This window comes from Syngnathus scovelli, chromosome 20 (assembly GCF_024217435.2).
Source record: "Syngnathus scovelli strain Florida chromosome 20, RoL_Ssco_1.2, whole genome shotgun sequence".
In the NCBI taxonomy this organism is placed as follows: Eukaryota; Metazoa; Chordata; class Actinopteri; order Syngnathiformes; family Syngnathidae; genus Syngnathus; species Syngnathus scovelli.
This window is the reverse complement of record NC_090866.1, coordinates 11294232-11319705: the sequence shown is the minus strand read 5'-3', so window position 1 is coordinate 11319705 and position 25474 is coordinate 11294232. Positions and strand designations below refer to the sequence as shown.

The window sequence follows — 25474 nt, the reverse complement described above, 5'->3', positions numbered from 1 at the left end:
GCAGAAGTTTGTCTCCTACCTTGGTGGTTGCTTAACGGCGCTTCGGCGCTCAGCTTCGGCAGCTTGTCTTCGGCGCTTTTACGAAATCGCTCCAGAATGGAAGGATGGGAAGGCTCCCGTCCCACGCACACCAGAACATTGGGACAGTGCATGATGCTTGGAACATTTTCCACCTGCAACAAAACACAAAGAAGATGAGGTCCTGCAAATGGTAGGCGGCTTTGTAAAGTCCTGGCCGACTGTTTCGGTGTCTGCAGTGACGTGACTTATAAAGTTGATGTTTTGGCTCCTCGTGCTGCTGAGTCCTGCTCATCCCTGCCAAAGATAAAGGTCTTAATCCCGGATAATCCGAGGAACCCTCACAGATGACGGCGCAGTCTTGCGAGCGAGCGAGGCTTAGTCAGCACAACCGCCAGCTTTTGCGTCTGCCGTCGTGATGAGAGATGCACACGTGCATTTGAAGTGAGACAAGATGAATCTTTTTAGGCTTTGACCAAATCTCATCATCTCATAAAAACTCACAGGGACAACCTTGAGTTATTATTATTTGATTGTTTGTTTGTTTTCCAAGGAGAAAATCGCAGTAAAATTACATTTACAAATTGGGGGGGTGTTTTTGGCTCCTTTGTATGGAAATGGTGCAGTACACCGATCTGACCGCTAGAGGTCACTGTTTCACTTCATCCTTGACGTCTGTATTTACATTGCTGCACTAAAAGTCAATCAGTATTGAAAACTACCAGTATTGAATCAACACTCGTTTGCTGGTGTCACTCGATGGATGATGATGACTATTACTTTTCATTTTGGACATACTTTACACGTGGCTTTATGTCCACAACACAATAATGCCACGCCCCAAGAATTAGGAAATGGGGGAAAAAAAACAATGATGTCAGCGGTCCATCTGGCGAGCTTACCTTGTGTCCATCCAGGGTGTAGAGCCTCTTGACGTGGTACTGCAGGAGCTCCGAGACCTCCTCCAGGAACAGCCCGAAGCTCCTCGGGCCTTTGCTTCTGAGCACCACCGTCTTCCTGAGGGACGGCTCGCTGTTTTTGATCAGGACCAGCCTCTTGGTGCGAGGCGGGAGCTCGTCGGACCTGCTGGTCCGATGGTGCCGGTGGTAGGGACACAGAGGCAACACTTGCGAGTGTAGCGCCTCCAGGGCTCGGGCGTGTCTCCACTGGGAGCACAGGTAGCAAGCGGCGACCTCGACCGCGTCAGGATGGGGGATGTGGGGCAGCCTGCAGGTGGCGTACTTGTGGGAAGCGGGGACGGCGCTGAAGCACTGGAAGCTGCGTTTGTGGGAGGACATGGCTGCGGCTCGGCCTTCCTCGAGCATCAGTAGATGCTATGCAGCTGTGCCGCCAATGTGGAGACTCCACATGTTCCTGGCCCCAGGCCTCGCCCTCGCCTGAAAGACAAAATTGCGCTCAGATTAGGGGAGTAATCAATTAACGGCTAGAAAAAATCTTGGGAAAATATTAGCCATTGTTGCATTATTGTTGGCAAAAAGCGTGTGGCTTCCAAAATAGCGCAAGTGTAAATGAAGACAACGATAACGAAAGGCAAATCCTCCACGTTCCTTTAAATAACGCGCTTAAATGTTGGCCAAAAGCGTCGGCCGTTAGCCCGTGCCGCTCGCCCGCAATCCGTCGGGATTAGCGCTACAAGGCGGAAATATCGGTAAATACAAATAAGACAGACAAAAGCAGGAGCAAAATCAGGGAAATATAAATAGGCCAAGCTTGACTGACACTTTTAAAGAAAGGCTTTAGCTCTTGTTCTTGTATTAGCGTCTTGCAAATCTATTCCATACTTGAAATACTTATTGTGTCTTGACGCAAACACAAGGATTCCCTTGGTGCCAACATGGCTGATGATGATTCATGCTGCTAAATTCCACATGACTGCTTATTTTCATCATTTAGAATCATCTTCGTGGATTTGCTTTTATTTTGGGCTAATAGCAGCCTGCCCATGCTATTTAAATCATAGTGCCAAAGAGTGCAGATACTTACTTTTGCTCTACGTTCATAATCCAAATTGCAGAAGACGAGGCGGAAAGTTGGATGAAGAACATCCAAGCGTCTATTGGAGCCCAGGTTGCAGTTTGCGGCCGGCGGCCGGCCGTCCAGCAGGAGCAGCAGCCCTCACTGCTAATCACACGCACGAGGAGGCTAAGGATAGCCTGGAAAGCTTTAAGGATAATCACTGGCAAGGTTGGACTGAAATCTGATGGACACGACTTACTTGGACCGCTTGCATTGCGTAAAGACCAGGACACTTTTAGCTAACGGCTTAATGTTGATCATTTTGTCTCGTCAATGTTTGGCTAACGCCTTCATATCTACCGATTCAAGACATATTCACAAGTCATTCTGAATGCTAGTTTCCGTTGCATGCTGGTTTGTTATAGCAAATCCATTTAAAAGAGAAAATGCACATAAATATTAATAAGTGGTATTCCTCAAGGCTCAATCCTAGGGCCACTTTACATCTTCTTTCGGCTGCTCTCGTTTATCTTTTTTTCTTTTTATAAGCGCGCCATCAAAAAGGGCATGAACAATGAATTCCGATATAGCCAGGGTGGGGTTCACCGTATTGTGTCATTGTTATGTCAGGACATGTGACCCGGAATATCTGTCTGCTAACTCGCCTACCTCCAATCTTTTAAGCTTTGCAGCGACATACGTAAGGCCAATCTTCCGACTCGTGTGTTTATGTGGGGGGGCAGCTCGGTCTCCTCAAGGACAAAAGGGAGCACCGCCCACCAGAGGTCAGACCTTATCAGAGGCCTCCAGACCAGCGGTGTGCCCTCGGCGAAGCGCTCAATCATCGGGGCCACCGTCGACAAGCCTGCGCAAACACGCACGCACGCACCACCTGTCGACAGCCTTAAGGAGCTTGATGGGTCGCCACCGGGGGTCTGTCCTAAGTGGGCAGATTTATGATGTCCTGACTCACTAAGGGGAGAAAATAGCAACGCAACTTCTGCTGAGTCACGTAAGGGCCAGCTTTTCATGACGTCATGGGTGATGGCCCCCAAGAACGACGTTAGTATAACGTTGACAGGACTCCACCATTTCCATCGGGGGGGGGGGGGGACACATGGCAAAAAGTGGTCCAGAACTAGGGCATGTGCAGCGCGGCTTAGCTGGCCTCAATTCAACCATCACAAGTAGTTAACGTCTCGGCGTGACTAAACTTAGCACCTTGGCTGCTGGATGCTGCTGACTTTAGGCCATTTCAGCTTGACCAAAATTGATATCAAAGTGCCCTGGGTCGGAATATTTGTGTTTAGACTCGTGGAGATGTGCACAACATGCTCTTGCAAAAAATAGCTTGGACTTGAGGTCCTCTTGAAATATCGATTGGAATAGATTGATACGGTTAAAAATCCACGTTTATCAAGTGTTCAATCAGAATGTTTTTTTCAGCCCGCCCATACAGTACGTATATAGCCGAGAGAACCTGCAGTGCTAATCCCTCAGTAATGAGATTGGCACGGCAGCAGATAATGAAAGCAGTCCAAAAAACTGCTGCTGCTGCTGCTGCTGCTGCTGCTGCTGCTGCTGCTGCTACTGCTGCTGCTTGGAGGTTAGCCAGTGAGGAAGATTCTTGCACTTTCTCACTTTCACGCCACTATTCAAGTTCACTCTCAAGACAAAACACAGATTACTTTACTTGCTGCGGCATTTAAGTGTTATTTGCATCTTTTAATGAGATCATTGAGCGGCAGCTTGTTGACACTACAAATAAAGTGGGCCTAAAATTGACCCTTGGGGGACACGGCAGGCAATATTGTTGACAAACACGTTCCATACGTGCGTTGCGTACACGTAGACGTGAGCGTCCTTGCTGTTTTTGCTTATCGGCGTGGGCAGACCCGTCTGCCCTTAAGTGCTCGGCCATCTGCAATAAACACACACACGCACGCACGCACGGCTACGCCGGCTCGTATCCTGTTTTCAAGCTGTCGACGGCACACTTTAGCGGCAGCAGAAACGGCAGCGCTGTCTCAACTCTTGGGAGGGACGGCAGCGTGAGTCACTTCCGTACGTTTCATTATTTGCGACAGACGCGGACCCCTTTTAGGGCGTCCGGCAGGAAGGGATTCCTTCGAGCTCATGAGCGACGCATGGCGGCCATAACGCAATGGAAAGGATGACGGCGAGCTGGTGGCAAGGTCGGCCGGGAGCGGGGCCCGTACCCGCCGAGCTCTTTTTAAGTTGAAAGCGGGCACATCAAGGCAACGGACGTGCCATGTGTCGGCGTTGACGTACGGACTCGCAGCCGTGCTTTAAGTTCCTCCGGGGAACAACATGCACTCAACGCACACTTCCACTCAGTAAAGGTCTGGCAGATGCATCAATAATTTGGAAATAATTGTGAATGTAACAATGGGCTACTTTTAGAGACATTTTGATACAGTCACGCACAAAACGATGTTACAGAAGCAAATCATCTTGAATCAAACTTTTCTCAATGTTGCAAATGGTATGGTGAAGGATAAATGGACAATTTCAGCCTCATCCTTCCTGCACTGGCAGCCATGTGCTGGCCTCCCCCCCGTATCTGCCGAGAACAGGTGCAGCGTTCACGGCGCAGGTACGGACGTCTGGGAGGCCCTTGGCTGCTTGTACAGTCCCCCAAGTTTTACAAAGGGGTCCCCATCTGCATGCCCACCCCCCCCCCCCCCCCCTCCGACAACCGCGCACACACACACGTATCATGTGCCACATGGCAGCCGTCCCTCGACAAGTCTGCTCCATTCTTCCAACACGCCTGCCTGCCACGCCGCCCGTTGTCGAGCCACAATGAGATGAATGGCACCCATAATCCCTTGCTGCAAGATATGTGTGTGTTTCCATGTCTTTTGCTCCTTCTGGCCTCATTTAGGTCCAAGAACAAATTGCAAACAGGTTCTTAGCTTGCCGTAACACACTCCACTCCAGCAACGTTTGCTTAGCAATGGGATATGTCCATCAGACACACTCAAGTCACAAGTCAAATAAATTCAATCATAAAATAAATCAAATGCACATTTTTGTTCTGACCGCATTGGTCTGATTCTTTGGGCCTAATCAGCAGCATTTGCCCGATTGAAATAATACAAATTAAATACGACGATGGTTAAAATAAAACAAAGCTACAATTATTTACCATTCACCAATTCGAATTTAAAAACGTTTTTCATCAACCTACCGGATGCCAGTGACACATAGTGACAATGCCAAGCTCTTCCACTAGGTGGCAGCAAGTCCAATTAACCTGTGTTTCTACATAGTAAATATGTTTTGGTTCAATAAAGGTTGAGTCACGTAATTGAAATTGGCCTTTTCCTCTTACGTCTCCAATTAGCGTGTGGAGAATGTGACCTCTGCAAAGTGACGCGATTGGACGACGAGGACCAGCGCCATCGCCAGACAGTCGGCCTCCTGCGCGCCTCCGGAGGGCTCGGACGGCTTTCAAGTGACTTTAAAGGCGGCGGATGGATAATACTTTGCGCAGCTGTTCCGTGGCGTTTTACCTTGACGGCCTGCTTGTTGTTTGTTTGGTCAGGGAAGCGACATGACGGCACGGGAGGAAAGAGGAAACATAAGAGACTACCTGACAGCCTCATTCCACCGGCCCGACCCCGGCCCGGCTGGAACGCGGCCAGCCGGCAATCAGGCAGCGAAAAAAAAAGAAAGAAAGAAAACAACCAGAGGAGGGTCTCTTTGTTTGCTCAGCCCGTGTTGGTGTACACGAGCAAATATTGTGCATCTTGCAAGTTGGCCAGAGGTTTGATTGGGACGTTGTACTTTCTGACCTCTTAATGAGAAATGCATAGTTTCCGTTATTTATGACACTGCAGTAGTAACTTGACTTGGAAGGTGAATTCCGAGCTCCAGTCTCTAAATTCATTCAATTCACGTGTTTTAACGAATGCTCATCTTGTGAATTGCAGCGTCCCCCAAGGCTCAATTTTAGGTCCACTTCATTGGCATTTCCGCGTGCTGCCGTTGCGTGAAATTATTACTCTTTCTAATACTGCTGTCTCTCCTGACCACAAAGTAGCCCATGCCATGTTTTGTTCTGTGAAAAAAAAAAGAGCGTTGAACCTACCAAAAGCGTCGACTCTCTTCTTTAACCCCAAACAACGGCAGCAGACTGTGGGTTGGTTTCACCAAAAACACCAGCTTCTGACCAAAAAACAGAGAAAAGAACAATGTCAAGCAATCACAGAGACAGGACAACAACAAGTAACAAAAGTGCACAATAAGGGAACATATATTTTAAATAATGGTCATTATGTTGTGCCATGAAAAATAGCATCAGTGCACTGAACTTGCCGAGAAATGCTCTGATCTGGTGTCAGCGTGCAAACGGCATTGTTTGTCCTTGAGTGGATGGATGGGACATGCTAACGTGTCTTTACCCAGGGAGTCTGGCCGCAAACACCCCAGAGTTGACCCCGACGAGCCGGAGGAGCGCCACTTTCTCAGCCGGGGCGCCCAGGGCAACGCCAGCGCCGCCCCTCCGCCGAGGCTACTAATAATAATGTCGTCACCCTGAAGGAATGCGCCGCAGACATGATGAATGTTGTCACTCTTCACATTTTAAGCGACGCACACACCTAGTCTCCCCCCCCGATGAACCATCGTGATAATCGGACGTTTACAGTTTATTTCCCTCCATTTCCTAAATTGCTTTTTAATCAAAAATATATTCTTTTTTAAAGGATGAATTCTTAAAATAATAATCAATCGTAATAATAATCGTAATCTTAACCAGCCCAATACCATAAAGATCATTGACAAATATTGTAAGATCTGCCAAGAACGAAATTTACAGTGAGAACTCAACGTTTTGAGATTGGACTCTGCGGTGTCGTTTCAGCTCGCCGGGTCCAACTTCCCATCTCACTGCAATGTCGGGACGAGCCAGGCCCAAACATCCTGACACGGAGCGCCCCCACCCCACCCCTCCCCTCCTCGCACCTCCCCAACCACCTTATCAGGCAGGAAACACCGCTCCTCCGCCACATCCTCTTTACAAGAAGCACGACTCAAGCTTTCCCAAAAAACCCAGGAAGAGCCGCCAGACTCCAGGATTTGTCAGAGACCCCCCCACCCACACACACACACAAAACACCCCCCACCCCAAATTCCTTTTATCAGAAAAAATGGAGCGAGTTTGCAAATCAAAACGCCGCATTTATTTAGGTATTTTCTGCACGGACAAGATAGAAGGGCGTGAAAGAAACCCGGAATTGTGGGAAAACAAAGGGTAAGGTGGACGGAGGCGAGCACGCGTGGCTTTGTTGTCGTGGCTAATCCTCAAGAGGGGATAACGATGACGGCGGCAGTGGGCGGCAAGCAAAAAAACAAGCAAAACACCATTCCAGTATGCACCACCATCGGCTTTTATTGACAAGTTTGCTTTGTACAGGAAATGACAATCCATCACTTTTAAATTACACTCTAAATCAGCATACATTTATCCTAGACGTGATTATATAGATATTTATATTATTAAGCATTTGATGGGGGGGGGGGGCGCACCGGGGGCTAAAATCTCATCGGGGTGACAAGCAGCGACTTGGCGAGAGCCAGGATTACAAACAACGTCCATCTGTGGTTTTGCATTTACAAGTTGTGTCTGAAATGCACACAAGTAGAAGGGCCCCGCTAGCCTTCCCTGAGGTGCCCCGTTTTAGCGTCGCTCCTTCCAAGGTCGCTCTGTGGTGTTGTTACGGCCGTTCAAGACTTTAAACTGCTCGTACGACGGTCGTTTGTCCAAATGTGCGCTGTTATTGACTGGCCACTTCTCTTGCCAAACGTCTTCAGCTACCCGAAGTGTAAATGAATAATGGCTGGTCGTTTTTGATAAGTGCCTTGTGATCTGTTAGCCCGCTTCTCTTGCCAAACAGTCTGGAAACTGCTGGGACAAGCGGTCAAGAAAATGGATGGATGGATGGATGGATGGAAATGCGCACCATGTTAGGTGTACCCTACCCTCACCAAAGGTCATCTCAGGTAACCCCTAATTCCTGACAATCTTAATAAGAACCATGGATGGATGGTTGTCGTCTATACAGTATGTGTGCTGTGATTAACTGGTGGCCAATGCTTCTCTCGCCCAAAGATGACCTCCATCTACCCGTGACCTTAAAGAGGAACAGTGCTAGAAAAGGGACGGTCACATTTCGTAAGCGTCTTTGATTGCGGTCGTCCCTGAATTCACGAGATGCCGTAATTGTTGTAGTAGGCGGCGGTGGCGTCGGCCAGAACCGAAATCAGACTGGTTTCTGTGGCGGTACTGGCGGCGGACACCTGAATGTGACCCGTGACGGTGACGGCCCCGCCTTGCTCGGGATGGAAGCCGCCCCCTCCGGAGTTGAGGTACTGGTCAAACTCATTGCGGTCCACCTCACCCAGGAGCTCGGCCTGGCTAAGCTGATCCAGAGTCTCCAGTTGGGCTTGCGTCTCCGGCGGCGGAGACAGCTGCCCCATGTGGCCGTGCTGGAGGCCGTGGTGAGTCAGGGGGAACGGCGAGGCGCCGTAGTACGAGCCGTGGATCAGGCCGCCGTTATTACCGGGGGTCATGTGGGACATGTGCGCGCCCCCGCAGTGGAGCTGGGTCTGAGCGTAGTCCAGGTGGTACGGCGGAGGGCTACCCATGTGGCTCTGGTGGTGCTCGGCGGGGGACGAGCAGGAGATGGAGGGGTAGTACGACGGAGGCGCGTGCTCTTGATCCACGGCGTCCAAGGGGGACATCTCGGGAGGGGTGGGAAGGCCGTAGGGGTAGGTGTCGAACCCGCCCGACGCCGCCGGGTCCCGGAAGCTTCGCACGCCGGGAAGGGTCGGGCCGGGACTGGAGAAACGGACCCCCGACGCCGGGTTGCTCCCGTCATCCTTCTCCAGCGGCCGGCACAGGGCCCGCTGCTCGGGTAGGGCGTTTTGGTCGGGGGCCATGCCGCCCAGGAGGAATGCGGGGTCCACGCGCTTGCAAATGCGCTTGAGTTGCTTCTTGCGGCGGGGCCGGTATTTGTAGTTGGGGTAGTCCTGCATGTGCTGCACACGCAGGCGCTCGGCTTCCTCCACGTACGGCCTCTTCTGGGGGGGTGTCAGGGCTTTCCACGATTTCCCTGAAGGAAAACGACCACATGCGTGATTCGACTGTCATCAAATGGCCGCCACATTGTAAATAGAACTCGTAAAAATGGAAGACACTGACTTGTACAGGAAAATGACAACTTGGTACTGAACTAACCATTTTGACAATATTGATGTCAAGACTGGACATTGAAATATTTGTTCACATTTATCTTAGGCGTTACTTCAAAGTAATCAACATGCACATTCATTTGAATAAAATTGCTCCTGTGGAATGTGCTTTTGGATCATTTCCAGTTTGAAGATGACAGGTAGCATTTGCTAATTCATTCAAAATATAAAGAAGGCTTGAGTCAACTTTGAAGTGAATGTTTTCAACTTCGAGATATCTAATGTGAACGCACAACATTAAGGAATTTTTAAATAAGGAAGTTAAGGAAGTTTTGAATATTTTTTCGAGCCTCAACTTAATTTGTCCAGTGACTGGTTAAATACAAAACAAAGCATGTCGAGATTTCTATATTAACTAGATAAAATGTGGTAATTGAAAAGATTTAAAAATAATATATCTATCAAAATATTATTTATATATTCCAAGGTCTTTATTCCTGGGTAAATTTAACTGTTCAAGCTTTGAATTAAATGAGTTTCCGCTTAAAAGACATGAATGTGCCCAAGTTGAGTAAACATTGAGTTAAAGATTTATAAATCGACCCATAAAACCAGGAAATTAATTTATGATAAAATGTCACATAATAGAAGTCTTTTATTAATGTGTAAGATTACATTGTTTAGGATTTAAAATGACCTATCGAAAGTGCCCATGAGAAAAATCCTCTTTCCATCCAGAATGAGACTTGTAAAAGTCAGAGTATCGAAGAAGGGAGTTGATTTAAATAGTTAAAAATAATGACAAGAGGTTTCTTTCTGTGCGAGGTGGACTCTTAAAATTATAAATTGGATTTTTTTTAGCCACTAAAAGTGCACAAATGTCCGAGATCATTTTATTTGTCAATTTTGGCTTTTCCTTTTTTTTTAAACTGTCTTTGTATCAATTTGTTTTACCTGTGTTTGATTTACAAATATAGTGTAAGCGAGACGCACATTAAATTATTTGAGTCAATTTGTAATGCATTCATCATGAGAAATCTTGAAGTAATAGTTACTAGAAAGAGGCCTGATAAAGATGGAAACGTCTTGAAAAAAAAAACAGTTACTGCACTTCTGCATAATAATAATAGTAATGCTGATAGACTTACCAAGCATCTTGCTGAGCTCGGCGTTGTGCAGGTCTGGGTTCTGCACGGCCAGCCGCTTGCGCTCGTCCTTGGCCCAAACCATGAAGGCGTTCATGGGCCGTCGGATGCGGGGCTCGGGCGCCTTGTCCCCGACGCCCCTGTGGACGTCGGCGGCAGCGGCCGAGGTCGCGTCGCCGTCCGCCGGGGGACACTCGAACGACTCGGGCCACGACGAGTAGGCGCTGATGAGGGCGGCCATGTGCGCGCCGCCTGCACGCCAAAGTTGCAGAGTTGCACTCTTTCGCTTCCAATCAACCACCGCGTGCGTAATTGGGATTGAAAATGCAGACGGGTTTCGATTTGGTGCGAAAAGACGAGTTGTTGGCAATCCAAAGGACTACGGGAAGGTGTGCGCGCGCTCCTCCTCGGTGAGGTGTGATCCAGGTTCTCCTATTGCGTCGCGAAGGGGGTTTATATTTGAGGAGGGGGGCTCGAACCTCGGCTCCTCCTCGGCGAGTCCCAAGCAAAAATGTGACGCACGCACCAAATATGCTCACTGCGCTCACTTCGCTGAGTCCGTTTTAAAACAGGATGGAAACTAGTTTTTTTTTTTTGTCTAAGGTTGACATTCCTCTTTAGTGATGATGCTTTTGGTGGCGCAAGCCGTGACGCGCCCAAAAACCTATCAGACCTGTTGTTGTGGTGCGTTCAGGTGCGCGTAAAAAGCGCATCAGGTGGCGTCGGCCATTGGAAAGAACGATACCCCAACTCACTCCTGACAGTGACGTAATATGTGTCGAGTTTTCCCTAAATTTGAGTCACGGTGAATTGATTTCCTATCAATTTCATGAAATGACCACATGTACATAATTTATTGCACAATGATTAGTTATTATATTTAGAAATAAAAAAAATCCCCCAAATTTGGACCCTTCCACCCAACCTTTCATTCTTTTCAAACATGCATAAGTTCAAGGGCAACTTTCCATCCTGCAAAGTTGCACCTAACTCTAACTTGGCCTATCACATACAATGAAGGATTTGGGGTAGTTAACTTATTTTTACACTTGGGAGATAAAAAGCTGAACATACACTTGCAACACTAATCAGCTTCCTTCTGTGGCTGCAAGCGAGCGTGTATCAAATCTGGCAGTTCCTGTTGACAGGATTCTCATGGCTTGTTGTAGCCAGAGGAGCTCGCACACACATCCACACACACACTAAGCTACCGAGAGCAGGCGGGTCAGAGGTTATTGGTTGACAGATTTAAATCAGGAAGATGAGTGCACCAGACCGCGCTTTCCGAACAAAGTTACCAAAATACAGCATAAACATCCAATTTGTGCGAGTACAAAAGTCATTTAAAGGAAATGCATCGAGCCAAGCTTGTGTGCGTGTCCCACAAGGCTCAATTTTAGGGGTACTACTTTGATCTGTCAATGTCGTCATTGGCATAAATGAACAGTTGACAGCTTCACCTTTGATGCCAACAGACCAAACCGGTAAACTGTGCGCACAAAGATGGATTTGAACCTTTGAGCTTCAATTTCTTACCTTTATCACGTTTGATTCTTTTTCCTATCTGTCTATTTAAATACGTTTTAGGTTATTGCCAACTGTATCATTTTAGTAGTTTATCTGTTCTCGGTTTCGAAACTTTGCTCGAAGCTATTTTGATCAAGTCATTACTGCTAATTATGACATTATTTTTAACTGCTTTTATGCAGTATGGCATTTCGCCACAGCCAAATTGCTGCCAATCAAAGCGCTTCAGCGACGTTCCGTACAGCGCTCGTGAGAAAATGCCACTGCAACGAGTTTTTCTCACATTCATCGTGCGTCATTTGAAAAACAGGCCAAATCAAGGCCCCCGCAGAGGAACATAAGTACAGCTGTGCCAAGTGCTTGTCTTACCTTGAAGGTGCTGCCCCTGTTGACCTTTGACCCATACAACAGCCTGTGCAGATGCCTGCATAGTTTTATCCAGGTCTGCCTTTAATTGGGTTTGTTTCAGAAGCAGATGAAGTTTTGGTCGATTTTTTTCTGGATTTGACCGACTTTATCCTAACCTGCAAATCAAAACACAAATAGGCCTCTACAAATATGGCAGCAGAAAGCTCAACACATTTCTCTCCAGCAAAAGTTGAATGTTTCAAAATACCACGGTTGTTTTTTGTTGGGTGCTTTGGGCTGGGGGCAAAAAAAAAAAAAAAGGCCATCTTTCCCACACAGAGGAAGAGGATACACCACCTGACACCCCAGATTGTGCCTCCCGCAGACACATGGGTGATGTATAGCCTCGCATTTCCCCTCAAAACACTGATTTGCAGTGAAAGTCAGGACGTTGGGCACATGATGCAAGTCGACCATCGTAACGCCCCGACATAACTGCAAAAACAATAACATCGCTTCATCAAAGGGGCTAAAAAAAAACAAAAAAACAATGCAAACATGAGTCAAATTGTGCACAAAATGACATTGAAGGGGGGGGGCAGCGCATTTACTGGCATTGTTTTGCTCTGCCTGCCAAGACAAAAACTACTTGAGCAGGTTGAATGGAGCAAATGAAGCACCAGCCCAAAAGGTGGAAGTCACAACAATCATCTCATGAGAAATGAGTTGAAAAGAAGACAAAAACTCATGCGCAACATTTTTATGTCTCGGAAAATTGCCAGAAAGTCAGACACAAAGTCTACCTCTGTATTTTTATGTTGATATATGGATATACATATTTGCGAGTAGAAATAAGACCAAAAATTCAGTGTTTGTTTTGTCAGAGAAATACTAATGACAGTACTTTATTTTTGTTTTGTCATCAGATTGAGATCAAAAGTTGAGATCATACTTACTTAAAGAATAGAGAGAAGTTTCAATCCTTTTGCTCTCTTGTGCTCTCAAATTTGCATGAAAGCTGAGCCCTAAATTTTGAGTTCATCATAAAGAACTGGTGAGAAAATGACCATTTTCTCGATAACACACAAAAAGGCTTGAATTGTTTTTGTCATAACATGGAAAGTTTTGCTGCAGAGGAGACAACAAGCCACGGCCTCTTATCTCCTCAAGTTGAGTTGGATCTTTTTTTTAGTCGAAGGTGTCCTCAAAAATGAGCCCTAGATTTTATTTTGAGAAACAAGTGGGAAAATACACAATATTCCGTTCGCCCCGTTGACTGACTGTGTGCAGCATGGTGTTGTTGTTTTTTTGAAAGTCCATTCATGGTGTTTTGCATCTCCAGATAAATCAGAAAGAAATGACGAACTTCAAAGGCGTTTCCTTAACAAACTACAAATGTCACCTTTGCTCTTTCCTGGTCTGAGTCATCTCGGCCGTGATGGCGGCCACGGACAAACACGTTAGTCGTGTGTCGTGCTCAGAAAAGAAGAAGAAAAAAAAAAAAAAGGATTTCCTCGTTACCGTCAAGTTGGTCCATCACGATGCATGTGCTCGTGATGAACGGGTGGGCGGGGTCTGTCAACAAGCACCTGCGTCAACCGCAACTTTTCTGAAAGGGAAACAATGACATATGCACTTCCCGTGATGTGTTAGCATTAGCATCAAGCGAGCAGAGAACGTGCTCAACTCCATTTTATGTGGTTTTGGAAAAACCAGATGGGATTTTTGTGGTCACATCTCAAAATGAGTCCATCCAATTGAATGAATTGGGGTGAAATTGTGGTTAAGGTGCTGGAGCGGCTCGTTATTCCAATCAATTCATTATCTCAATTAATGTAATGGCTTGGGTTGGGCGGCAACAATGCGAGGGCTTGAAGCGGCCGGCGCCTTGGATGATGGCTCATTTCCAGAATGTTTTGCGGTACGTCTGATGTGGCTTAACCCGTCATTGCTACCCATCATTGATGCCAAAAAAAAATTAAAAATTCAAATTTCATTTCCTCAATTGCTCACATATCTTGGCGCTTTTTCTTTTTGTGCTTTTTGGATTTCTTTTGGACCGTCTCCTCTCGACCCTCGTCAGCTGTTTCATGTTCAACCGCCGTCGTTTCACTCGGCATGTGCTTTTTCTGTTTCTTTGACTTCTTCTTCTTCTTCTTGGAAGCTTTCCGCTCCTCACAGGCCTCCTCAGCTGAGTTTTCATTCGCATCATCCTCACGTTGTCTTTTCTTCTCTTTTGAGGACTCCGAAGCTTCCCTCACACCGTTTGCTGTTTCCATCTCTTTCTTTTTCTTCTTTTTGGGGTCTTCCGACCCCTCCGCAGCGGCATCGCTCTGACCGCGAGCCCTTTTCAGCTGGGCCATCCTCTGCGCAAAGTACTCCTGCATGCTGAGGGTGCTGGTCGACTGCCCGGTGGTGGAGTCAGAATCGTCGCCGCTCTCCTGAAGAAGAGAAGATGAGGTACATCGTGAAGTCCATTCACTGGGGTGATTTGTGCGTCACAAGATAAAATCAAATGTCCGAACTTTAACAAGAGTGTGCATTTGACAGAGAAGGTTTATTTCGAACGAGCTAGTATGAATAAAGCCTCCTTGCCTAACATCTGAACCGGCACGACTCGTTTTGCCATGAACAATCGTTCTGATTGAATAAATGAAGAAATGGCTTGGTGACGAATCTAGCACGTTGGAACAACAATGTCCAAACAAATATTCAGTAAGTAAAGTTTGATGTCAGTTCAACTTCTTCCATTTTCTATTTGGACACATTTTCCTGTCCTTGGATGTAAACGGTGGGGGCGGTGGGGGGCCAGAGCAAGACCACAAAATGGTCTCCTGCCCCTTAAATCAGGCGCTCCAGCGGAATAGACGGAACCTGGCCGACTTCAGGAAGGCCGAGCGGGTCTATTTGTCACCTGGCGCTGGTGAGCCATTTGTCTCCATTTTCCTAATGGCCTACTCAATGCATAATGATTTGCGCGGAAGAATACGCCACTTCCTCCTGAGGATCGCGCCAAACAATGCGCACTTACCTCGGGCGGCCTTTTAGAGGCAAATTGAAAAGCGGCCCGTTGTGTGGCGTCACCTCGCTCTTTGGCCTTTAAGCTTTTGTCTTTCTACGTTGACTCTCAAGGCTGATTAGCATTCAAGCGATCAATCTTAAACACACAAAGGGCACCTGCTCGTCAATACTTTTGCAGATGATTGTGCGACGTATAGATATCATTGATTAAGGCGGCAGTGTGACGTAAAAAAAAAAAAAGTGATGAACAATTGAGGGATCGAACTGCAAAAATAAGAGCGAGAGAAATCAAACATTCAATGGTTGATGGTTGCGACCGAGTTCCTGGAGTGGAACAACAAAGTTTTCAGCCTGACCAGAGAAAACTTTTGCACTTGCTGGGCCATTAAAAGAAACTTTTGCAAGTTGTGAGAAAAATCCATACTCGCACAATGGCCGCGGCGGAGAGCGCCGACGGGGCTTCGGAGCGAGCTGACGACGCCAAACAACGTGTTAGCGGGGATTTGGGGCAAGATGGCTGCGGGCCACTTTACAAGTGCCTGTGAAATTACTCGCTCTCCAGAGGAAGCCGGCAGGGAGGCGGGGAGCGGAGAAACATCTCCATCAGGTGAAAAGTGGCTCAAAACTTGCTATGTGGTCCTCGCCACCGCCGGGGGGGCCCCATTACCACCACGCAAGACCAAAGTGCTGCGCTGGGCATTTGTGGTCAGCGCTATTGGCAGCCTGACAGATTGTCGATGGCAACAAGTTACTAGGACACATTTTAGGATTTGCTTTCTTCCTTTGAGCAGCTCATCTGGTTTCCTGTAACATGGAATTAGCGCTTTTGCTAGCGACAAAGGAAAAACAAAACGTGAAATGTGAGCGCCGGACATTTTATTGGTTGCCACGCAACACTTTGAAAGGCCTTTTAATAACTTTAGAATGGGGGGAATTTCCAACCCTGAAAATCTCAATCTTGCTCATTTTCAACTCTGGCTTAGTCCACATTTGGGGTGAGAATTGGAAAGGTTGGAGAAAGCACCTATGTCAAAGCACCATCCTTCTTCTCCTCCTCCTCCTTCCCGGCCGGCCCTGAACCCCAGGAAGAGGATGCGTTCAGCGCACCGCGTGCAGCCCCGAGATAAGGCTCCTTCGGCAGAGGAGCGGCCTGGCTCGCTATCGGCCTTTCCTGTGCCGCGCTCGCCCCAGGTGGGGGCCGTGGAATGGGGGGGGGAGGGGAGTAACACACGGAGGGCCCGTGGAGGCTCCATGAGAAAAGAAGAGCGGGCGGGAAGGCATTCAACAGGCCGCCTCCGACAAGAGCGTGCAGTTTTTATCTCTCGCAGCTAATGAAGCCGCCGCGGGCCAAGCCAGGAGCCGCCGCGTGTGCCAAGAGCATTCAAGGAGGCGGGCGGGCGGCGAGCAGGACGGCCAGCCGAGGGGACGTCTTGGCTGCCGCTGGATAACGTTTGCTCCACGTCCAGTCGAACCTTGCCCGGCAACATGCACAATAGTGCAAAAATATGTGACAATGAGTGAATGCGTTAGCGTTAACTCATTCACTGCCTGGAACGCACGATGAGGTCGCCGTTATCGGAGTGGGACGAAAAATGCTTTTTACGCAATATACTTGCTGTTTTTTTTCCTTTCCGATAATTTGCAGCCAATATTGCTTGGCTTGGTAATTGCGGCGGGTGCCCTCATTGTCCTGCCACAATAATAAATTTGGCGATACTCGGGGTCTATGGATCAGGCCCTGATTAGCCAGCTGTCGCTCCCTGATGAGCGCCAGGGTCCAGCAGCACCATCCTTCATGGCCTTGATGTGGGCGGACGGGGAAAAGAGAGGAGAGGGGAAAAAAAAAAAAAAAACAGGTCCCTGGTAAATAAGACAACCGACTGTCGCCATCAATAACTTTGCCGCAACGTCACTCAGCACCAACGCTGGAATTTCCGTCCGCACTCTTCCCGCAAACTGTGTTGTCTCCCAAGAAAATAAATGCCTTTTGAATAAGAGAGCGTTTATCATAAGCTAAACAAATGAAGGCGGAATTATGCATGCGGCGTGAGCGCCTCATTTTTGCTCGCCGCCGCAAACGCTTGGCGAAAAACGCCCACCCCGAGCCCTCGGAGGGACGACGGCGAGGCCACGGCGCCTGGCCGTGATTTATTCAAGTCGGTGATTAAGGCGGGGAATCTTTGGCCGGTTAGCTTCAGCAGACACTAATTAGCCTGGCCCCGTCGTAAGGAAAACGCAGAAACCTTCTTGCTGTTTTTTTCGCCTCCTTCCAGCGCTAATCTGTAAGTGTCAGCGAGCTGGCCGACAGCGCTAAACGTACGACTGGCGGTGGGGAGCGCGGTTTAGCCGAGTGTTGGTATGTTGTGGCACGACGGCTGATGGTGAAGGGGGTAGCGGACAAAAGGTTAAGCCTTCAATTAGGTGTTATCTGAGCGGCTCACTTTAAGCATGACGCCCTGCGAGAGAGCAGCGGACCGTGAAACTGCCACGCCAAACTTCGGCACGCACGGCAACGACATTCTTGCCCCAATACAAGCAAAAATATTGTCATGACAACCGAGACAGATGAAATTGAGATGTTGAAATAATTGGAGTTGAGAAGCAAATTGCTTTGTTTGCACGGTTACCAATCAACATTTGGATTGCGGCACAAATCAAAATATTTATAAAAAGTACAAATTTCAATGCTTGGATGAATTCAAATATCTTTTGCGGTTCCCGGTACTTGCTAATTTTGATCATTTTTTCTAGTAAAGGGTAGCTGGGATTTGCATCTAAAAAAAAAAGATTTTTTTTTGTTTAATGCAATTTCAGCAAATTATCACAAAGCGCGCCCCGCTCCCTCCACCTAAACACGGCATCAGATTCACGAAGGCGGTAACCCCTGCCGCCATGCGATATTTCATGCGGACGAGATGTGGGCGGCCAAGCCTCGCAACAGGTGCTCCCCGACGGGGCTCAGCTCAGCTAAGCTCTCAGCAGGCGTGGGAGAGGCCGTAGGGTGGGGGTGGCTGGGGGTCACGCTGACCCCGAGAAGGCCGGGCGGCGTGCCGAGCGTCTGACTCCAAAACAAGGCCTGCGCTAAATCATCTTTAAAGCAATTGCAAAAGGGGACTTTGCAATAATCTGGTTACTGCTTGGGATGCTTGCTTGATTGGTAAACTCGCAAACATCTTTGTAAAAATCTTGACACTATTAAATGGGCCGACAGAAAATTGAAAGTGAGATTTTTGCATCCCCATTTTCTGTGCATTGACTCGACTAAAAATTATTTTCTTTCACTTGGCCACTACACACACACAAAAAAAAACCCCTTACGATTCCGAAATGTGTCACCGCAGACAGCTCGGAATGTGCACTTGGGCAAATAAAAGCGTGCCTCGTTTCCACCTTTCAACTGAGCCGGCGCTTTTAAAAAATGACTAACTTTTGCTGATGTATGAATCGGCGGGGAGTCTATTTATCAGCAGGCCCCCTGCGCTGGCCCGCCCGGGTCCCTCAAGTCGCCAGCCGCCGTGCTCCCCTTTGACTGATTAATTAGCCAATCAGAGGCCATTTTTCACCGGGCGGCACAGTGGTTTATTTCGGCTAATGCCGGGCTTTCCGGCCGGGGGCCCGCCGAAGCCTCGTCTGCTTTTTCGGCCGGCTCGAGCGGACCGGCCAAGAGGTGCCGGGGAGATAAATCAAGCCGGGCCGCAGCCTCCGAGCGGCTCCTCTAACGAAACCCCCCGAGGAGGTCGGGGTGGGCCGGCGGAGGGCCGCGGGACTGCCGGGGGCGCTGCTCGCCCGCCGATAAGCGCGGGGGGAGACTGCCAGAGCGCCTTCATTTAAAAAGCGGCCGCCTCGTTTTTTGATACCTCGCCGGCCTGTCGTTTGTCACGCCGTTGAGTAATTGTGTTGGGGGGCAACAAGAGGAGACGCGAGGGGAGGGGGGGTGGAGTGCGTGGGACGGGTGATGGATAGCGCGGCGGGGCAGATGGACGGACGCTTCACTGCTGGCCCAAATGATGTCATACATTTGCTACACGGAGGGAAGTGGAAGGCTTGAAATGACACCGCTTTCCGTTTTCAACTTTGCTGACAAAGTTATGGAGTGCAACTAATTGCTTGATGCATTTCTTTTTTGACGGTCTCTACGATTTTCACCAACGGAGGAACCGGAAGGTAACCGCCCGCCGTGTTATAAAGGATTCAAAAGTGAGCCTCGTTGTTGTCCTAAGGCAGATCTGGGCAGGATCTCACTCAGGTGGACCTGATGTAGCCCGACCCATCTGTCTTTGCTTTGATGAACACGTGCGTGTCGGGGGAGCGTTGCGAGCAGCGATAAGAGGTGAGCAGGAAGGAAGCGCGTCACCGCAGAGGAAGGAAAAGCGCCCAGCGGTGGGCGAGCGGACGGGAGCCTGGAACGGGACGCAGCAGCGCTTGAAGATTCGTGACGGGGTGTCCGCGAGTGCCGATCGGCTCGCGTCTCCTGGATGCAGATGAGCCACAACGCTCGCGGACGGCAAAAGTATTTTCAATGTTGTAAATAGCCGAGCGGGTCGTGCATCACCCGCGCAGCTCGGAGGCTGCCGGGCTCGGATACGAGGCCTCGCGGGACGCCATTGTAATTGTCTTGAATTTTTTTTCCAATACGGTCGCTCAATGGCGTCCCCCCTGGCTGAAAAATAACAAGCCATAACCGAGCGATTAGGGAGCGAACGGCGTTGCGCCTTTCCAATGCTAATCGGCCGGGGAGCGGCGGCCATTGTGATGCGCCGGCTCGACACCTGTGAGGGGGTTTGTTTAGGGGATTCGCCCATGCCAATTTCTTCAAGACAAATGTTGGAGATAACAAATAAAGCCAATGAAGGTAAAAAAAATAAAAATGTGTGTCACGTTACCGAGGAGCCTTCGACATCTCTGCAGTGGCGTAGCATGCAGCTGAATTGCACCAGCCGTGTGGCTCACTTTATTTATCTTTTAGTTAACACGTTCATCCTTTTGTTTGCGGACAGTTTACTTGTTTAATATTACATTTCATATTTTTTCCCATATAATTTGGACTATCATGGCTAAAAGCTACTGCAAACCTCAAATAATTAGAAGGCAATGATCGTTGCACAAAAAGAGCTGCAAACTTGAAAAACTGCCAACTGGAAACACTTTTTTTTTCCTTCTTCTTCACAGAGCTCAGCAGTTTTTATCAGACTTCAATACCGCGGTGCACACCTGAGGAGAGGCCCGCGAGACACGCGTGTGATGGCGAAGGTGGACGTGGTGTCGGCGGTTCAGAGTGCAAATCCTTTAAGTGGATTTGGGCGCTCTCGCCACCCGTCAGTGGCCGCTGCCGGCGACGTTAAAAGCCGCACGCTGCGATCAGGCTAATCCTGGGCCGCGGGCCGCCTCATGAGGAGGGACAGCACAGCGCAGCAAACTCGGGCCTGCCTCAGCACCAGTAATTTAGGGTCATCGCCGCACTTTAGCTCAGCTCGGACCAGGTGGGAAAAGCGACGCCATTTTGAGTTTGATGTCTGTTTTCACGTACAGTTGGACCTCGACTTGAGTGCCGCAACGTTTCAGTTGGATGATTTATTTGGTGTCATCTGATACCGGTACCGGTTGCCCTCTTGTGGCCAATTATTGATTAGGAACTCCAAAAATAGAAAATGGACTTTCTTTTCAGGCAATTTTAAGGAGAATTGCTGCTTGGGTCTAAATTGAGTAGCGTCCGACGTCCCTAATTAAAAGTACTTGTGTGACATACGTACCTGCTCGTCACGTTTGTTAACCTTTGCTCTCTTTCCAAAGATACAATTGAGGTCCGTTGCACTTCGGGAGGAGAGGTCTTTACCTGCAATGACAAAAGACATGAATTTGACAAAGATATGTTTTTAAAACACAATGGTAAAACAAAACCAAACAAAGCTAATGATTTTATTTTGTGGGGAGACTCAAGCCATTATTAAGCGCCAAGCATACGAAGTGCGGAAGGACGTCGTCAAGCGCGACGTCTGTCGCCAATGCGGAATTATAAAAATGCAGACATCTTAAGTGTATGTACGCAAACTTGAAGAAAGGGCGGCTTTGCTTGTGTCTGCCGGGATAAAACGGCAAAGAAAAATAAACTCGGGGCCCCGCCTCCAGACTCCCACCACTCTCGGGGCCCCGGCCGGCCTCAAAGAGCGCACACTCGTCCGTCTCGGGCCCGGGTCCTGTTCGTACAGCTGCATCCTCTTCCTTCAGCGAGCCTCTGATAACATTTGGTTATTTATTGCTCTACCAGCTCTATCTCCCCGCACACCCTTTGGCTTTTGGAAGTCGCCGTGCGCATGCGAGGCTCTGAGAAGCTCAACCAAGAAAGCCAGTTAAATAAATAAATAGGCTTGCCGGGAGGGAGGAGAGCGCGGGGTCCAGGGTGACCTGTCGGGAGGTGCGGGAGAGGAAGAGGCTGTCAAAAAAAAAATGGCCGCCTGGCAGGTGAAAGTGCAAATTATGCGGTGATAAAAAGCCCACGTTTCCTTTTTCGCGTTCAAAAGGTGGCAGAGGGCCGAGCGTGTTGTTCGATATATCGGGTTCGCCGAAGCCGTCCGACCGGACAACCTTACGAGCGTTATTTCCAAAAATAAAAATCTAAGCGGTGATTACACAATGGTGGATGAGATGCACGGCGCAGGAAGAATGTAAGGAGCAGGCTGCGGGCGTGACAGCTGATGGATGGAGGTGGCAATTAAAAGTGGGTTACCGCTTTATGCCGCGGGCCTGCCACTAAGCAGCAGAGATTTCACTCACTCCCCCCTCGCAAACACAAAACCACCGCTAACAAACGCCATCAATCCTAGGAGAAACAGAGCGCCAACGCCAACAGGAAGTCAATAAAAAAAAAAAAAAATGGGAGGGGAACCATCCAGACAACTTTTGCCATTTTCACCTCATCGCCAGTAAATATTTGCTAATTAAGCGTTAACCTGCCGTCGCATCACATTAGCAATTAGAAATTCGGTGTCAATAGGTCAGGTCGCTTTTTGGCCCAATCTCTTTGGCAGCGGTAATTATGACTTCTGCCTAGCAACACACAGGAGGCACGGCGAGCGGCGCTCGACTCGGCCGACCTCCCCGTAACTATCTTGGCAACCGCAAATCTGTTGTGTATGGATTCACATTTCCAAAATGCCCCTGGCAAAAAAACGGGAATCTTGTGAACGCACACAAGCTCAATTTCCCATGATGAGCCTTCCGCTCTTGAGACAAAACTGTTTGACAGATGCCATCGAGTCAGGTGCTTCCTTTTTTCTCTCGACGGTGGCGGCGACTCAAAGGGGTCTCCTCCAATGGATGACTTGTCAAAGTCCCGGGGGGCCGTCACACCGATGACAGCTCAGGGGTGCGAGTACGTCCCGGGGCAAAGACAATGAAAGAAATCAACACAAAGTGGACGTAGACATTCATCACCGCTGAAAACTCACCAGAAAGCTATTGTTAGAGTCACTTGTCACGTGGGCTATTTTTAGGGGGGGACAAAGATGGAGGTCTGCTGCTGGGGTTCATGATTCTCTCCACAAAAATACATCATCATCATCAGCAGCAGCATCAACCCTTGCGCAGGTAGCTGACATCCAGCGGACACAATTTGCTTTTTAATCAGGCGGGGTCATCTGCTGCGTCCACATAAATGGACGCGCCAGATGCCCCAAACAGGAAAGAGGAAGCGGCCGCCGAATGACGTGGGGATGTTCCACATCCAGATGTTTACCGGCTACCGCAAAAATGAACGACTTTAACAAATGTCAACTCGTCCGCCCATGAAAAAAAATAAAAATAAATCATTTCTCAACGGTGAAATTCAGCTTGCGGGGGAAAAGCCAAGAGAGTTTATCTAAGCATGTGTCGCAATCATGACAAAAAGACGAGGCGGTCCACGGAATGAATGACAAATAGCCTGTAATAATGCAGCTAACGTTCAACTCGGTGAGTCAGCCTAGCTCAAGACGCGCATTTCCTAGTTAGGCCAAAAAGCAACAGAAGCCCTTTGTCATGTTTTGGTTGCGTTATACTTTGAGCTGCGCTTTCTTGCAACGCATTCCAGGACTGACCTTAGATGTTCGACTGTCAATGAACGCTATTGGCGCGAGCGAAATGTCATTTGGATCATTAATGCGAGGCGCTTTCACAGATTTTTTTTCTTGACTCAAAGTGAACCCCAGTCAGCCCTTCATCTGCCAACTATGTGCAAACATTAAGTGGCAACGTGATGAAATATGACCTGGCGCTTACTCATTTTGCTCTCCAGTCATCCCTAACGACGAGTTCCTCCTTGTGCCTATCGCTGTGTCGGCCTCGTCTGGCAAAACTTCCTGACATGCAAGAGAAAAGTTAAAAACTCCCCTGGCAGTGACCGGGCCGAGTGACCTCGCACGGGCCGACGGAGTCCTGAAGAGCGTCTGAGCCGTGAGCCAAGCGAGGGGGTGCGTCTCAGCGGATGGCATCAAAGTTTAACATTAATAATAAAGAAAAATAAGGGAATTGGTGTGATGTGCAGCCAAACGCTTGGCGGTATTTTAGAGAACTCGTTTTAAATCCAATTACGGCGCAAGAGAGAGAAAATGATCTCGCTTGAACAAAATGGCAGATTTTTCAGTTGAGCATTGCAATGCATTTTAGACGATAAGTTTGAAATAGGTGGGAAATGGACACGATGAGATGAAATAAAGACTACTGGTCCTAAATGTTCTAACTGCAGTAGAAGGGCACGCACCTTTAGCAAATTTCATGTAATGGACTCGGTTTTTGGATGCCTTGGATTTCTCTTCCAGGCTGAAGCCTTTCTGCTCCTCTGGCTGAGTTTCTGTAGGGCATAAAAGGGGAAAAAAAGCATGAAAGAAATCTAAACGAATAGTGTGCTACTTCATTTTCCCCCACGTCTCGTTTGTTGCACTGCATCACCCTCTAGTGTCCCAAAAAAGTACAAAAACATAGGCTTCACTCAAAATATGCTCACACCAATCAGAAAATGTCAAGACATCAACGCAACTGTTTCTTAATTTCTTCTCCGGAGGTATGTAGCTTGCTAACTCGAGTTTTGGTTCATAACGCAAGTCAGAAAAATGTGTCTTACCAGAGTTGTTTTGGCCATGACAGTTGTTGAGCTGAGCAAGGAGGTCGTTAAAATCATCCTGGTGTGCGATCCAGTTGTCCTGGAGAAAAAAAGCACAGGTCAGAAAGGCAGTTCAAGTGAATCGGTAGAGAAATACACACCGAGACAAGGCATATTTTGTTTTCAGGAAGGGAAAACAAACAAAGGTGAAAGGAAAGACAGCTCACCTCCTGGCTGATGCTAGCTCCGAGGCCATGGGTGTTGTTTTTCACTTTTACTTTGACATGCTCGGCGTCACCTTGCTCATGTTTGCCCAGGCCCTACATGCGACAGAGGAGTCCACTCAAGTCAAAATCATTTCTAATTTTTGGACATCCATTTATATTAAATTGAATGTACATTCATTGCATATGGTAAATGTTGTGAATGGTATTTCTATTTCTAAAGTTGTCATTGAACGCTTCCAAATGCATAATATGAACCAAGAGGGACACGCACCTTGCCCTTGGCCCAGCCCATCCGTTCCATCATCTTTTGCCCAAACTTCGAATCATCATTGCTCCAAGTACTGTTCCGCGGGTCCACCGACCACTTTTGCTTTCTACGGGCTGAAAATCAGAGCAGCATTTCCACGAGAGGAATTACTTTTAGAAAATTCATTAACACTGCCAAAGTCAATGCAAATGATCTGTCTTTTTCATCAGTGAAGCAAAGCTGAGTAACAAATAAGCTAAAAATCACACTAAGTTACATTATAGTCAGAAGAAAAAGGTGTTATAAAACATTTATTACGAGAACAGGCAAGCTTTAAATTACCACACGTGCCCACTGACAGAGAAGCTAATGTTAGCTTTAGGCACTTGGGCACTATTTTGACGGACAGGGACTGTTGTTCGATTCATTTAAAGGTTTATCACTTGATACACAAACAGACACATTACTGGAAAAAAGAAAATCGTCAAATATCCATAAAAACAGCGAATCAAACGAATAAATACATTCCCTTACTTTCGGCGAGCATGGACATCTCGAGGGTCTTAAACCGGCTTCGTGTGTAGGAGTCTCACAAGATGCCTGACGAGAATAACACGGCGTCTTATCGGTTGCCTGTTTAAAATCATTTTTGCAATATCCATCCATCCAT

The 25474-nt window shown here is 48.0% G+C and overlaps 3 protein-coding genes and 1 long non-coding RNA gene across 6 annotated transcripts in view; 1 reads left to right on the top strand and 3 right to left on the bottom strand.

Annotated features, from left to right (window-relative positions):
• Nucleotides 1-13333, bottom strand: part of rp1l1b (rp1 like 1b) — a 20512-nt gene extending 7179 nt beyond the window's left edge. Inside the window, exons 1-6 of one of the 3 annotated variants that reach the window (XM_049756074.2) lie at nucleotides 13193-13333; nucleotides 12258-12731; nucleotides 6113-6189; nucleotides 2023-2160; nucleotides 921-1415; nucleotides 20-173 (exon numbers count right to left, since the gene is read on the bottom strand). In XM_049756074.2, the coding sequence (XP_049612031.1) occupies nucleotides 20-173; nucleotides 921-1343 (577 nt within the window). In that variant the 5' untranslated portion in view covers nucleotides 1344-1415; nucleotides 2023-2160; nucleotides 6113-6189; nucleotides 12258-12731; nucleotides 13193-13333. The remainder of the gene's footprint in view (nucleotides 1-19; nucleotides 174-920; nucleotides 1416-2022; nucleotides 2161-6112; nucleotides 6190-12257; nucleotides 12732-13192) is intronic. The other 2 variants (XM_049756075.2, XM_049756076.2) reach the window with 2 other exon arrangements.
• Nucleotides 7389-10927, bottom strand: sox7 (SRY-box transcription factor 7). The gene is made up of 2 exons (XM_049756081.2): nucleotides 10365-10927; nucleotides 7389-9137 (listed from the first exon to the last, which is right to left on the bottom strand). The coding sequence occupies exons 1-2, from the start codon at nucleotides 10600-10602 to the stop codon at nucleotides 8230-8232; spliced, it is 1146 nt and encodes a 381-aa protein (XP_049612038.1). The 5' UTR covers nucleotides 10603-10927; the 3' UTR covers nucleotides 7389-8229.
• pinx1 (PIN2 (TERF1) interacting telomerase inhibitor 1) lies at nucleotides 13108-25474 on the bottom strand. Its single transcript, XM_049756082.1, has 8 exons — nucleotides 25339-25474; nucleotides 24829-24938; nucleotides 24558-24650; nucleotides 24352-24430; nucleotides 23992-24081; nucleotides 21008-21090; nucleotides 14250-14677; nucleotides 13108-13845 (listed from the first exon to the last, which is right to left on the bottom strand). The coding sequence occupies exons 1-8, from the start codon at nucleotides 25355-25357 to the stop codon at nucleotides 13815-13817; spliced, it is 933 nt and encodes a 310-aa protein (XP_049612039.1). The 5' UTR covers nucleotides 25358-25474; the 3' UTR covers nucleotides 13108-13814.
• On the top strand, nucleotides 14674-25325 carry LOC125989784 (uncharacterized). Its single transcript, XR_007488719.1, has 2 exons — nucleotides 14674-15159; nucleotides 23527-25325. It is a non-coding gene; the product is annotated as an uncharacterized lncRNA (long non-coding RNA).